The 15788-nt window shown below is 37.8% G+C and overlaps 1 protein-coding gene across 10 annotated transcripts in view; it reads left to right on the forward strand.

Annotated features, from left to right (window-relative positions):
• The window catches only part of FOCAD (focadhesin), a 313993-nt gene that overhangs the window by 37200 nt on the left and 261005 nt on the right, over positions 1-15788 (forward strand). The window contains exon 1 of one of the 10 annotated variants that reach the window (XM_060014803.1): positions 12893-13415. The exons of the other annotated variants lie outside the window; for them this stretch is intronic. Coding sequence (XP_059870786.1) covers positions 13354-13415 — 62 coding nt within the window. The 5' untranslated portion in view covers positions 12893-13353. Of the gene's footprint in view, positions 1-12892; positions 13416-15788 lie in introns of those variants that run through there. 10 annotated transcript variants of the gene reach the window in all.

Raw genomic sequence — 15788 nt, forward strand, 5'->3', positions numbered from 1 at the left:
ACAATTGTAAACTAGTTTTTATAGCTTCTGTAAACAAAGAAGTGGATTTAAGAGGTTGAAAATGTTCTTTTAATCAGTAAGGAAATTTGAAAAAAAAAAATTATTCCCTAGGGAGGGTGAAGGAAAGAAGGGGACTACAGAGAAAACACAGTTAGGAAATTATTATCACCAGTTAAATGTAAATTTTGAAATTAAATAAAATTAGGGTGAATGATATACATAGTAGCATGTCCTTTTCTTATCCTTTAAGGAACTGCTTGTTTTCAGTTTAGATTGTTTTTGTTTTTACATTGAGTTTATCCTATGATAAAGATTCCCAAAGCAAGGAGTTTCCTCATTTTTCTTTCCTTAGATCCCCGTCCCCTCCCTTAACTGCACTAGCTTCTAGAAAGCTCATGCAGCCATTGTTATAGTTGCTTAGTAACGGGATTGTGAATAAAAACAGTACTCTCCTGTGGAACCAGGTATTTAGTTTTCGATACTGAGATGTCATGACAGCCTGTAATTTCAGTTCAGCTGCTTCCCCGACCCGCCACCCCTTCTTTCAAAAAATGTGTTTGGTAGGACGGTTATGCTCTAGATAAACTAGCGCTTCATTTTGTTCCTTTTGTGCTTTCAAACAGGGAATGGACCTGCAATTTATGTATTTGGGGGAAAAAAATGTATTAGGGTGTGAGAGATTAAAGTCTATTTTCTGAGATTCCTAAAGGCTACTTTTTAATAAATCTCAAATAGGATATTAATAAATGCCCATAATAGGTCCCGGCCAAAGCTGCTGGATCCAGTGAGTCTTTGATCATGGATTGATGAGGGTCCAGTTAGATTTAAAATGACTTTGAGAACTATTTGCAGTTAAGATTTAGGGTAATTTCATGAGAAAATTCTTATCTCTCAGGGTCTTTTCTTTTGTCGATGACCCTGTTCCTTGGAACACTTAATTGCTTTGTTATCATGTAGGAAACGGTTAGCAACAAGGAGACGCTGTATTCATACCTTGTATTATTGAGGCTTTTCTGTACTATTTAGCTTCTTTCTCTTTATTTTATTTGGCAGGAGAAGAAGAACCAAAGAAGGATGCCTTTATGAGGTTTTTCCAAGATTTGAGGAAGACAGTCTTAGTTAGCATGCTTTCATTTGCAGCCAGGGAGTCAGAGAATTTTTCATGAATTTGAGTTGGTTTCAGGGTTTATATCTACATTGGTATCATTGCTCATTTAATTTTAACTCTTATCTGACAATGACAGAATTCTTGGACCATGTCTGTCTCCTCATCTTGTCTTTTAAGTATTCCGTAAGCCTTTTAGCTTGTTTTCAGATGTTCTCTTTTCCTTTTTTCGAATTCTTTTTCTTTCTCTAAAATTACAGAATCTCTCTCAACTTGTAGCTCATCACCAGAAAAGTAATTCTAGCCACTTTTCTCATCTAGGACATTCTGCCCTATTTCTTTTTAAGTTAACTGATCTGGTTGAAGGCTTTGTTTGTCACAAAATATTCCATTGTAAGAGTCATGTATTTATGCTAAGGTGTTTTTAGGTAGTTTAAGAAAAGTGACTACTGAAATACATGTTACTTTTATAATGGAAAAGTGCTTCAGAAGAAATCAGGCTGTTTTCTGGTACTTAGAACTTTCCCAAGCAAAAACTCAATAGCATTATATCTTTTAGATTTTTTTGAAAGAAACATTATTTTTTGTCATTTATGGGTTAACCATGGGTTCCACAGAACTGTTTTTTTATTTCCTCCCTTTCTTCCTGGCTCCGTCTCTCTTTTCTCATATAATTTTATTATAAATTTAGGAAATGACTTGATCATTAATCTAGTGTTTAACATTCTCTTATTTGCTGGTGACTTACCGTACTTAAAACTGACCACTTACCCTTTCTAGTTAAAAAGAGACTTGGCTACATTTGTACCATTTGCTCCCATGATACCCAGGATGCCCTCTTTTGGGATGTTTGTATAATTCTCTTCAATGCAAATTTTTGTTATTCTCATCCCTGGTCAAAAAATTAGTATGCGGGGCTTCCCTGGTGGCACAGTGGTTGAGAGTCCGCCTGCCGATGCAGGGGACACGGGTTCGTGCCCCGGTCCGGGAAGATCCCACGTGCTGCGGAGCGGTTGGGCCCGTGAGCCATGGCCGCTGCGCCTGCGGGTCCGGAGCCTGTGCTCTGCAACGGGAGAGGCCACAACAGTGAGAGGCCCGCGTACCGCAAAAAAAAAAAAAAAGAAAAATTAGTATGGGTACTTCCTTGCATCTCATATTTAGAATATTTCGAAGCTAAAGAACCAAGCATTAATTGTAATCTTTTCAAAAGGAGACCGAGCATACATGAGCAGTATTTAATGCTGTAATCAAATAAACCCCAAAGGAAACCTGAGATATGGTATTCATATGCACAGTAGTAATTGTGCTGTATTTACCTAGTGAAGAGCAATTTTTCTGGGTGGTTTTAATTAGTATAGTTTGTACAGCTTGACCAAACATTTTTTTCTTTTCTTTTTCTCTGGAGTGTTCAGCATCATTATTGACCCACACTCCTTATGATGAGATCTGGGTTTGGCTCTTATGCCAGTGAAAATTGAGCTTCCATTTTTTAAAATTAATTAGTTTATTTTTTTGTGGTACGCGGGCCTCTCACTGTTGTGGCCCCCCCGTTGCGGAGCACAGGCTCCGGACGCGCAGGCTCAGCGGCCATGGCTCACGGGCCTAGCCGCTCCGCGGCATGTGGGATCTTCCCGGACCAGGACACGAACCCGTGTCCCCTGCATTGGCAGGCGGACTCTCAACCACTGTGCCACCAGGGAAGTCCTTTTTTAAAAATTTTTATTGAAATACAGTTGATTTACAATGTTGTGTTAGTTTCAGGTGTACAGCAAAGTGATTCAGTTTATATATATACACATATATATATATTCTTTTTTAATATTCTCTTCCATTATAGGTTATTACAAGATATTGAGTATAGTTCCCTGTGTTATACAGTAGGCCCTTATGGGTTAGCTGTTTTATATATAGTAGTGTATATATGTTAATCCCAAACTCCTCATTTATCCCTCCCCCCTCCTTTGGTAACCATAAGTTTGTTTTCTATGTCTGTGAGTCAATTTCTGTTTTGTAAATAAGTTCATTTGTATCTTTTCTTTAGATTCCACATATAAGCAATATCATATGATATTTGTCTTTCTCTGTCTGGATTACTTCACTTAGTATGATAATCTCCAGGTCCATCCATGTTGCTGCAAGTGGCATTATTTCATTCTTTTTTAATGGCTGAGTAATATTCCATTGTATATATGTACGACATCTTCTTTATCCATTCATCTGTCGATAGACACTTACGTTGCTTCCTTGTCTTGGCTATTGTAAATAGTTCTGATATGAACGTTGGTGTGCATGTGTCTTTTCGAATTAAGTTTTTCTCCAGATAAATGCCCAGGAGCAGGATTTCAGGATCATATGGTAGCTCTATTTTTAGTTTTTTAAGCAACTTCCATACTGTTCTCCATAGTGGCTGTATCAATTTACATTCCCACCTTTTTTTTTGCATTGTTTCTTGTCACTGCACTTGTAGCTCAGGCCTGAAGTTTCCTTTGCTCCCTCTTAGAGGGTTCTTGAGTCAGTTCAGTTTGTTTTGGCAGCTACCCAAGAAAGGACTTGTTCCAGCCGACCTTTACTAAAGGACTTTGGGCAGAAGGTTCTTGAGTGTGACAGGACTCTGTGGGCTACGAGTTACAGAAACCCACTTGAACTCGTTTGAGCATAAAACGGTGATTTTAATTTTTTTGCTAAAGGGGTGTCCCACAGGACTTAAGAACAGGGATGTACCTGGGCCTCAGAAACAAACTGGATACAGGCTGTGTGTCTCTTCTCCCTTGCAGCAAACTGACTTCTCTGCTTCCTAGTCTACAGGACACCACCTGCTCCTGGGTTAACATCTCTTATCTGTAAGAGATAGCCAGACTGAGGTTTGAATTTCTTGGCCACAATTACAGATTTCCAAGGACCAGCATGTGTGAGATGTTCACTCCTGGACCAGTCAGTTCTGCTAGGGGCTGTGTATTAGTTTTCTAGGGCTGCTGTAACAAATGACTACAAACTTAAAGCAACAGAAGTTTATTATTCCACAATTCTGAAGGCCAGAAGCCCAAAACCACGGTGTCAGCAGGATTGGTTCCTTCTGGAGGCTGGGAGAGTCAGTTCCATGCCTCTTTCCTAGCTTCTGGTGGCTGCTGGCAACCCTTGATGTTCTTTGGCTTGTGTCTGCGTAATTGAAATCTCCGCCTCTGTCTTTCCATGACCTTCTTCTCTGTGTTTCAAATCTTTTCTCTCCTTTGTGTGATAAGGATACCAGTCTTTGGATTTAAGGCCCACCCAGGATGATCTCATCTTAAGATCCTTAGTTATATCTTTAAAGATCTTATTTCCAAATAAAGTCACATGCACAGGAACCAGGGATTAGGACTTAGATGTACTTTTTTTTTGTGGGGTGGGGGGTGGTGGTGGTCGTGGTGGGTGGTGGGGGGAACGGCAATTTAACCCTCTACAGGCTGGGTCTTCATTGTGTGAATATTCGTATGCTGGGATCCTTTCTATAGTAACCATATGAATGGACAAGGAGTGGTAATTCTCAAAACAGAGAGGAGACTGGGACATTATTACTGAAGATTGAACTTGGGGTAAAGCCATGACTCTAGAAATAGGTATCTCTCAGCCTCTCAGCTCAGCTCTAGCTTTGAAACGTAATTGTACTTAAGTTCGGTGATGATATTCTATCTGTGTTACTCTGACTGGGATCGAGGGAGGAGTGGGCACTTCCCTAGAGGTCCAGTGGTTAAGATCTGCGCTTCTACTGCAGGGGGCACAGATTTGATCCCTGGTAGGGGAACTAAGATCCCGAATGTCATGCCGCACAGCCAAAAAAAAAAAAAAAAAGATTAAAATGGGATAGAGGGAGGAGAGATTGAGTGGATGGAGAGTCATCGTCAAAGATAACATGATTGTTTTATCGTGATGGCAAAATGCCACCATGTTTTCCATCATCATCATCATCATCACCATCCTCTGGAATATTTTTTTGAAAGCATGTATTATCTCTCCAAACAGCAATAATGATAGCAGCAACCACTGCCTTGGTTGCCAAGGGAAGGGAGGTAAAGGAAGGAAACTAGCTTGGAGTGTGATACAAAAAATAGCCAAGAAAATTTTGGAAAAAAATAGGTGTTACAAAGAGGAACTCTTTGATTTTTAAAAATTTAAAAGAAAATTTCAGAAGTAAGTAGAATAGTGTTATGAACCCTCATGTTCCTATCACTCAGCCTAACAACCTTTAGCTCATGGCCAGTCCTGTTCATCCATAATCTCATCCGCTTCCATTCTACCATATTCTTTTGGAGCAAATCCCGGACATTGTATAATTTCTTCTGTAGATATTAAGTATATATCTCTTTTTAAAAAACATAACAGTAATGTGATTATTACACCTGGATATATGTGTGTGCGTTTTGTGTGTGTGTGTAGTTTTTAAATGTCCAGTCAGTATTTAGATTTCTAATTGCTAATAATATATATATATTTTTTTTGCGGTACGTGGGCCTCTCACTGTTGTGGCCTCTCCCGCTGCGGAGCACAGGCTCCGGACGCGCAGGCTCAGCGGCCATGGCTCATGGGCCCAGCTGCTCCGCGGCATGTGGGATCTTCCCGGACCGGGGCACGAACCCGTGTCCCCTGCATCGGCAGGCGGACTCTCAACCACTGCGCCACCAGGGAAGCCCGCTAATAATATTCTTTAAACAATTTGTTTGAATAACCATCCAAATAAGAATTAGTTGTTAATTCTTTAACATCTCTTTTAACCTATAGGATCTCCCCTTCACATATATCCATATTTCTCTGGCTGCCTCTCTCCTTCTTACAATTTATTGAAAAAACTTGGTTGTTTGCAGTGATTCCCACAGTATGGATTTTGCTGGCTGCTTCTCCATGGTGTGCTTTAACTTATTTCTCTGCATTTCCTGTAAATTTTGCTCTAGAAATTTGATGAGATTTAAGTTCAGTTTTTGTCGTTCTTGCAGGGGCTTGTCATGGGGGGAAGACTTCTTCATAGGGAGCAATGTGTTCTTCCATGGGGAGGGCCATAATGGTGTTAGCAGTTGATGCTTAATGGCTAGATCCATTAATTCATTAGGAGATTCAAAATAGTGACATTTTAATTCTACAATTTTTTTCTTCACTTATTACTTGAAATATTGCTATAAAGAGAACCATCCCCATATCTACTGTTTGGTTACCCAGTAAGTAGTACAGTTTGTATAGGAAGGGCAGGATATATACTTGATTTTTTTCTTTATTTACTAAACTTCAAAACAATCAGTTTTTTTTTTTTTACGGCTTCTTCAGTATTGAACAATTAGATTTTATTTTATAAAGAATTATAATGAGCTCATGGATTTAAACATAATTGATGTATTTCTATCTTCTTCCTTCTTTTTAAAAAATCATATTTTGAGACTTTATTATCTTTTCACTATTTTGAGTTTATTTTAGACCCACTCTTTTAGAAGCAGCTTGAGAGAGAGAGAGAGAGAGAGAGAGAGAGAGAGAGAGAAGGAGAGAGAGAGAGAGAGAGGGGAAGAAATTTTAGTAGCTTCAAAAGTCCTATTGCTATTTAATGATGTTCATATATAACAAATGAATTAAGAGGGAAGGGAGTGAAAAAAAATAACATCTTCCAAAGGGGTCTTCTTGCAGCTGCTCTGATCTTAAGTCACAGGAACCATCTAATATTCTTAAGATTCTCTTAGGTGTTAATTGGTAGTGTGGTGAACTTAGCTGCATGGTGGGCAATATTCAACATAGTAGTTAAATCTCTTTTTACCATACTGAATATTTCTTTTATTTTACTTATTCTGTAAGGAGTCTTAAGTTGGTTTTAATGTTGTTTCTACGTGGCTTAAGATGTATTAAAAAAAAAAACAACACCCAACAGAAAACACTTGCCTCCCTTCCCCCAACAGGATTATTTCATTGCTTGATAATATAAAGGGTATTATGTTAACTTTATCTTCCCAGTCTTTACAATTCCCTCATTTGCTAAATGTACAATCTCAGAGAGGACTATAAGCACAACTAGTAATATCATTCATATTAGCTTATTTAGTAATAAACTAAATAACAAACTTTATAATAATAAATATATGATACTGTAATTGCAGTGTGCATATGTAAAATCACATAATTATAGAACTAGAAATTACCTTCAAAGGTCACCTCTGTATCTAAGCAAGACAATACCTTAGCTGTCTTCCATCCATCCATCTATCCATCTACTAATTAAACACTTATTGAATATCTCCTGTATACCTCTACTAGGTGCTGTGAGATCATGGTGAGGAAAGCAGACATAGTCATTGCACTCATGATGCTTTTCATTTAAAGAGAGAGATTGCCGTAATCACATAGTCACACAATTATATATTAAACTACATTCAAACAAGAACACTGTGCTGAGAGTGCCTTTAATGTGGGAGTTTGACCTTGTCATGGAGGACAGGGAAGGCTTCGCTGATGAAGTGACACTTGACATGAGACTGAGGATTGAATAAAACTTTTATAGGCAAATAGGAGAGGGTAGAATTTTCCAGTTACAGGAAGTAGCATGTGCCAGGTCCCTGTGGTGGGAGGGAAGATGATTAGTTAGGAAGGCCTGAAAAATTTCAAGAGCAAGAGGAGAGTGGTTTGAGATGAAGCTGGGAAGAGAAGTAGGGCTCAGACAATTCAGCCATCAGACATTCATGATGGCTGATCTGCAGGATTTGGGTCTTTATCCTGAGTGCAGAGGAAATCTACTGAAGTGTAGTGGTGAGTATCAGTGGTTTCAAAAAGACCACTCTGGCTTCAGTGTGCACATAACATTAAAAGTGCTGGGTTTTGGATAGGCAAATAGTGTGGTACAGGGAGATGATTTTAGGTGGCTGTTACTGTAGTTCAGGTGAGGGATGATAGTTGCTTCCTAGAGATGAAGGGAAATAGATGGATTTGTGAGATATTTAGGGAGTGAAGCATTTGAGGTGGATTGAATATGTGGATCACTGAAAGGGATATATCAAAGGTGACTCCTTGATTTCTGGCTTCTCTACCAGGTAGATAGGAAACATTAGAAGACCAGGTATGTGGGAAGAACATGAGTTTGGTTTTGGACATGTTGAATTTGAGGCACAATTGAGATACTGAAAAGGGACTATCCAGTAAACAGTTGGATATGCCTTTTTTTGGTAATGACATCTCTCGAACATATTACACTATGAACAAGTTAGTCATAATATCTAATCAGATCTCCTCCGCCTTGATTAAAAGTCTTCACTTTGATTTGTTAAATAACTTTCTGGGTACCTGTGTACCTCAAACACAGCCAGCCTGCTTGTCTAAGGGCTAATTCCAGATCCTGAAAATGTTCTCAGAAGTCTACTTCCTCGAGTTAAGATGTTTTTGTGTCTGTGCTAAACTGTGAAGGCAGGTTCTAAATAAAAGACACGGTGGTTATTTCATTATTTACTTAAATTTCTGCTCATACTGTATATCTAGGAGATCAGGTTTAATCTTCTTTTTGTGTTCAGTGGTCCTTCCTCACCTTGAGATTATAAATCTTTTTTCCTCCTTTTTTTCACTAATAAAAAAATAAAAGTAGTGCATACATTTTTGAAAACTCGAACAATGGCACTTGTGAAAGTAGTAAGTGGTAAAATTTCTCCTTTTTACCATTTTCTCTTTCTTTTCTTCTTTTTAAAAAATTCACTTTCCTGTTGGGCCCTGGTGGAAACTAGGAAGTGACAGTCTGGAAAGGCTCAGGGAGAGTAGAGTGGCTCAGAGATTTCTCCAAATATTGGCCTTGGTTTCCTCTGGAGTATAGGTAAAGCTAGGGTGATCTGAAATCAGATCCAGGCACGTGGAATCAGGGACCAGCTAATTCCAGTGAAATTGGAGCCCCATATCTAGATGTATAAAAAAGTATTTATAAGGGCTTCCCTGGTGGCGCAGTGGTTGAGAGTCCGCCTGCCGATGCAGGGGACGTGGGTTCGTGCCCTGGCCCGGGAAGACCCGACATGCCGCGGAGCGGCTGGGTGAGCCATGGCCGCTGAGCCTGCGTGTCCGGAGCCTGTGCTCCGCAACAGGAGAGGCCACAACAGTGAGAGGCCCGCGTACCGCAAAAAAAAAAAAAGTATTTATAAGCCTATACATTCCATGTGTTCTAAAATTGGGTATCTTATTCATATGTATATTGTTCTAAAACTTGCTTTTTTTCCACTTAATATGTGTTGGACATCTTTTCATAGATCTGTTTGCATCTTTATTAATAGCTGCAGACTATTCTATAATATGATTGTGTCATATTTTAAATATTTCTCTATTGGCAAACGTAGTTTTCTTCTTCCATTTCTTTAAGATAACAAATGCCTTGTAAGATCTTCTTTTGGGCATATGTAAGGGTATTTCTATATGATAGGTTCTTACAAATGCAATTTATGGGAAAAAGACTGTTCATTTAAAATTTTTATGGACACTGCTAAATTGCCCTCCATAAAGTCTGAATGAATGTATGCTCAACCTGAAAATGCTTATTCCCCATTCACTCATTAACCCTGGATATTATGAATCATCCTCTTCTGTGATCTGCATATCTATATTCTCTGCTCATTTTTCTATCATATGATCTGCCTTATTTTGTTGCTGTTTTTTGTTTTATATATATTAACCCTTTGTCATATGTGTTATAAATATTTCATCTCAGGTTATCTCTTATCTTAATTTTATGTTTTCTTTCCCCTGAAAACCCTCCCCACTAAATTTGCTAAAGTGATCTGGAATTTTTATGACAGATTGTCTTTTTTTTCTCTCTTTTTTGTACTTTTCCCCTCCAAAACCTCTCTTAACAATTGCTTTAAACTTTATAGTGACATTTGAAAAATGTTAAAGACTTGATTGTAAATTCTTCTGGTATTCATTCTGAACAAGTTCTTTGTAGGCTATATCTTTCTACCACTTCATTTCTTTCTTATGCTTTATCTTAAAAAAATAATAACTTTATTGAGATATAATTCACATATTTAAACTATTCTTTTAAAGTGTGCAATTCAGTGGTTGTTGGTATATTTACAAAATTGTGCAATCATCCCGCATTATATTTTAACTGGAGAACCTCTTGAAGAAAATTTTTCAGAATACTGTGTCTGAAAAATATTTCTTTTGTCTTCTTACATTATTCTTAGTCTTTTTGGGGACGGGGGTTAGATTTATTAAGTTATATAAACCTTTCTCTCATAATTCCATATACATTGCTTCATTTAGTGTTGCAGATGAGAATTCTGATGCCAAATTAGAAATGATGTCAGTCTAATATTCTTTATTTTATAGATTTTATTTTATAACTTAAAGTTCATAGAATTTTCTCTTTACCTGTGGATTTGGGAAATGTCAGAAATTTTTTCAGTCATCTTGCCTAGCACTTGGTAGCCCTTTCAGTTTGAAGACTTAGGTCTAGTGAATTTTTCTTCTATCCTTTCTTTGATTTTTGCTTCTCTAAAGGTTATGTTTTCTTCTATTTTATTATTTTGATTTTTAGCACTATTCAAACTCTTGTAACCTCTTTCTGCAATTATACAGATTTCATATAAAAATTTTTAATTTTGTAAGAGCAGATCTCAGATTCAGAGTAAAAATGGCTTGAAAACAATAAATAGAGGGTTTTGTGAAGAAAGATGGAAAATACTAGGATTTAGGCATTTAGGACTTAACTGTAGTTATTTTTAGGAACATTCTAGCTTTTAGCATTCATGAACTCTGAAACTTCTGTTTGCATAACCTTACAAAGGGAAAAGCATCATAATCTTTATGGTACAGTTACCATATTAGATTATCACAATTCATGGAAAAAATAACCAGGTACTTTACTGACATAGTATTATTTATTCTTTAAAACAACACAGAGGTGGGCTTATTATTATGATTCTCTTGTACAGGTGAGGATGTTGAGGCTTCTGGACATTAAGTGGCTTGCCCAACATTCCCTAGCTAATTAGAATTAAAGCAGGGATTTAAATACAAATCTGAAACCATCCCTCTCAGCCCACTTGAAATATTTAAATAATTTAAGAAATTATTCTAAAATACTTGAATTTAGGCAATGTGTTACTATTTGAATGGATCTACACGTGATTTGATTAATGCCATCATCTTTCAAAAATTATAATCTATTCATGTTACACTCTTGCTTAAAATATAGTGTGGGGGCTTCCCTGGTGGTGCAGTGGTTGGGAGTCTGCCTACCGATGCAAGGGACACGGGTTCGTGCCCCGGTCCGGGAAGATCCCACATGCCACGGAGCGGCTGGGCCCGTGAGCCATGGCCGCTGAGCCTGCGCGTCCGGAGCCTGTGCTCCGCAACGGGAGAGGCCGCAACAGTGAGAGGCCCGCGTACAGAAAATAAAAAAAAAAAAAAAAATATATATATATATATATATATAGTGTGGACTCAATTATCCACACAGTAAAGTCTGGATCCACAAATAAAACAAGATGTAACTTAAAGGTTAAAAAACTGGAGTTAATTTACCAGCCTCAGTGGTTCTGGGAACTCCCTGGAATTAAATGCACATAGGATGTATGTGCTTTTCTCTGGGATTCTAGTGCTTTCATAAAGGGGTAGGTGACCCAAATTGGTTAAAAATCATAAGTCCGTTATCTGTCTTCTGTAAAACTCTAGTCATATGACAAATAAATCATTAGATAAGGAAAACCAATATAGTTTTACATGCAAAAAGGGATTATTTAATGAAACCATATTTCTTGGAAGAAATTCAGTCAGAAATTCCGTCAAAATTGATCATCTAAAATGAGTACTCTTTAAACTAACCATTAGGTCCAGAGAGTGGCCTTATGAGGTTACTAGGTGAGGCTTGGACTTCTTCCATTTCAACCATACATAAATGGAGTCATTTCAGCTTAAATCAGACTTTAAAGCTGATTACCAGTTGTGTAAACATTGCAGACAAGAAGACAAGGAGACTTCTGAACACGTAGTGACCCTCTCACCAAGGTAAACCAGGGCAGACTCCTCTGATAGGTCTCAGTCGGATACTGGAATATGGAACTGCTCACTGATTCAGTGATGATTAGAATTTATCTACTAAATATAGCTACAGACCTCAGATTTCATGGTCTTGTATAAAAATCTAGGCACAGACCTGGGTCAGAGCCATAGGGTTTTGTGTCATCCTGAAGATTAACTTTCAAAAAGCAAGACAGCAGCACTGAGGCCTGTGACTGAGGTCGGACATTCACACCCAGGAATAGGTTCTTGATAAATTGGTGATAGAGCAGTTACAGTTTCCATGCTGAAGACTCTCCAGATCTCTGTAAAGGAAAGTGTACAGGGTTGTGAAGAGCTGGGGCATATACTGGAAGGTAGCATTCCTTAAAGTCTGGGATCCTTAGCTACAGAATGGTTCTCATTCTGTAAAAGTGAATGGTGTGAAGAATTGCAATGAAGGAATTTATTCTAAAAGATTGGATGCTGAGGTATCTTCTTCCTAAGCTTTAGAGGAGGAGGATTCTAGAAGCTCAGGGTGTCAACAGAGAAGGTTCTCAGAAGAATCTGAGCAGTCTCGAAGGAAGAAAATAAGACAGTACCTTGGTTCCCAAGGAGATATCATGCCATCAGACATTCCTAAGACAACAGCATGTCACCCCAAGTTTTTAAAAAATTTACTTTTTAATTTCTATTGAGTCTCAGTGGAATTAACTAGCCATATATATATATATATATATATATATATATATATATATATATATATATATAAATTTTTTTTTTTTTGCAGTACACGGGCCTCTTACTGTTGTGGCCTCTCCTGTTGCGGAGCACAGGCTCTGGACGCGCAGGCTCAGCGGCCATGGCTCACAGGACTAGCTGCTCCGCGACATGTGGGATCTTCCCGGACCGGGGCACGAACCCGTGTCCCCTGCATCGGCAGGTGGACTGTCAACCACTGCGCCACCAGGGAGGCCCAACTAGCCATATTTTTGATGAAGGCAAAGTAGAATTGACACAATACCAATGTAGAGTATGTGAGAAAAGCTGAACCTCAGTTTGATGTCCAGCAGAGAACACACACAGGAAAGAGAATCTTAGGGAACAGGCTTCATGCAGTGTTGAGGCCTCTGTCTTCACCAGAGGATCCATACAGGAGAGAAACCATACACCTGTGATATCCATCACAAAACACTCATTCATTAATCTGCACTGCATGGTCATAAGAGGATCCATGTGAAAAAGAAAACATACTGTTGTATAGATTGTGGGAAATGCTTCAACTGCAAGAGAAACCTCACTGCTCACCAAAGAATCCACTTAGGAAAAAAACCATGTGAGTGTCTCCAGCAGTGCTATGAAATAGAAATATATTGTACTATAAGCCACAACTGTGAGCCACATTTATAATTCAAAATTTTCTAGTAGCTGTATTAAAAAGTAAAAAGAAATGGTTGATATTAACTTTAATAATATATTTTATGTAACCCCACATTTCAAATATATTATTTCAATATATAATCAGTATAAAAAACTACACGGTATTTTACAGTCTTTTTTGTCTTCTAAGTCTTTTAAATTCAGCATGTATTTTACACAACAGCACATCCCAATGTGGATTAGCCACGTTACAAGTGCTCAGTAGCCACATGTGGCCATTGGCTACTGTATGGGACAGTGCGACCAAACCTTTCATAAGCTGTAAAATTTTAAATGCCATGAAAGAGTACACTAAATAACATCTTACGTAATTGCCCCAAAAGATATCAATTAATTAAGTCCAAGTCTTGTCTTGGCTGGAGATAAAGTGATTTCTTTTTTGTTTTTTTTTGAATTTTATTTTATTTATTTTTTTAAACAGCAGGTTCTTATTAGTTATCCATTTTATACATATCAGTGTATACATGTGAATCCCAATCTCCCAATTCATCACCACCACCACCACCCCCCCGCCACTTTACCCCCTTGGTGTCCATACGTTTGTTCTCTGCATCTGTGTCTCAATTTCTGCCCTACAAACCAGTTCATCTGTACCATTTTTCTAGGTCCCACATATATGCGTTAATATACGATATTCATTTTTCTCTTTCTGACTTACTTCACTCCGTATGACAGTCTCTAGATCCATCCACGTCTCTACAAATGACTCAATTTCATTCCTTTTTATGGCTGAGTAATATTCCATTGTATATATATGTACCACATCTTCTTTATCCATTCGTTTGTCAATGGGCATTTAGGTTGCTTCCATGAGCTGGCTATTGTAAATAGAGCTGCAATGAACATGGTGGTACATGACTCTTATTGAATTATGGTTTTCTCAGGGTATATGCCCAGTAGTGGAATTGCTGGGTCATATGGTAATTCTGTTTTTAGTTTTTTAAGGAACCTTCATATTGTTCTCCATAGTGGCTGTATCAATTTACATTCCCACCGACAGTGCAAGAGGGTTCCCTTTTCTCCACACCCTCTCCGGCATTTGTTGTATGTAGATTTTCCGATGATGCCCATTCTAACTGGTGTTAGGTGATACCTCATTGTAGTTTTGATTTGCATTTCTCTGATAATTAGTGGTGTTGAACAGCTTTTCATGTGCTTCTTGGCCATCTGTATGTCTTCTTTGGAGAAATGTCTATTTAGGTCTTCTGCCCATTTTTGGATTGGGTTGTTTGTTTTTTTAATATTGAGCTGCGTGAGCTATTTATATATTTTGGAGATTAATCTTTTGTCCGTTGATTCGTTTGCAAATATTTTCTTTCATTTTGAGCGTTGTCATTTTGTCTTGATTGTAGTTTCCTTTGCAAAAGCTTTTAAATTTCATTAGGTTCCATTTGTTTATTTTTATTTTTATTTCCATTGTTCTAGGAGGTGGATAAAAAAAGATCTTGCTGTGATTTATGTCAAGGAGTTTTCTTCCTATGTTTTCCTCTAAGCGGTTTATAGTGTCCAGTCTTACATTTAGGTCTCTAATCCATTTTGAGTTTATTTTTGTGTATGGTGTTAGGGAGTGTTCTAATTTCATTCTTTTACATGTAGTTGTCCAGTTTTCCCAGCACCACTTATTGAAGAGACTGTCTTTTCTCCATTGTATATCCTCGCCTCCTTTGTCATAGATTAGCTGATCATAGGTGTGTGGGTTTATCTCTGGGATTTCTATCCTGTTCCATTGATCTATATTTATGTTTTTGTGCCAGTACCACATTGTCTTGATGACTGTAGCTTTGTAGGATAGTCTGAAGTCAGGGAGTCTGATTCCTCCAGCTCCATCTTTTTCCCTCAAGACTGCTTTGGCTATTCGGGGTCTTTTGTGTCTCCATACAAATTTTAAGATTTTTTTGTTCTAGTTCCGTAAAAAATGCCATTGGTAATTTGATAGGGATTGCATTGAATCTGTAGATTGCTTTGGGTAGTATAGTCATTTTCACAATATTAATTCTTCCAATCCAAGAACATGGTGTATCTCTCCATCTGTTTGTATTATATTTAATTTCTTTCAGCCGTGTCTTATAGTTTTCTGCATACAGGTCTTTTGTCTCCCTAGGTACGTTTATTCCAAGGTATTTTATTTTTTGTGTTGCAAGGGTAAATGGGAGTGTTTCTTTAATTTCTCTTTCATATTTTTCATCATCAGTGATAGGAATGCCAGAGATTTCTGTGCATTAATTTTGTATCCTACAACTTTACCAAATTCATTGATTAGCTCTAGTAG

Source organism: Delphinus delphis, chromosome 6 (genome assembly GCF_949987515.2).
Source record: "Delphinus delphis chromosome 6, mDelDel1.2, whole genome shotgun sequence".
In the NCBI taxonomy this organism is placed as follows: Eukaryota; Metazoa; Chordata; class Mammalia; order Artiodactyla; family Delphinidae; genus Delphinus; species Delphinus delphis.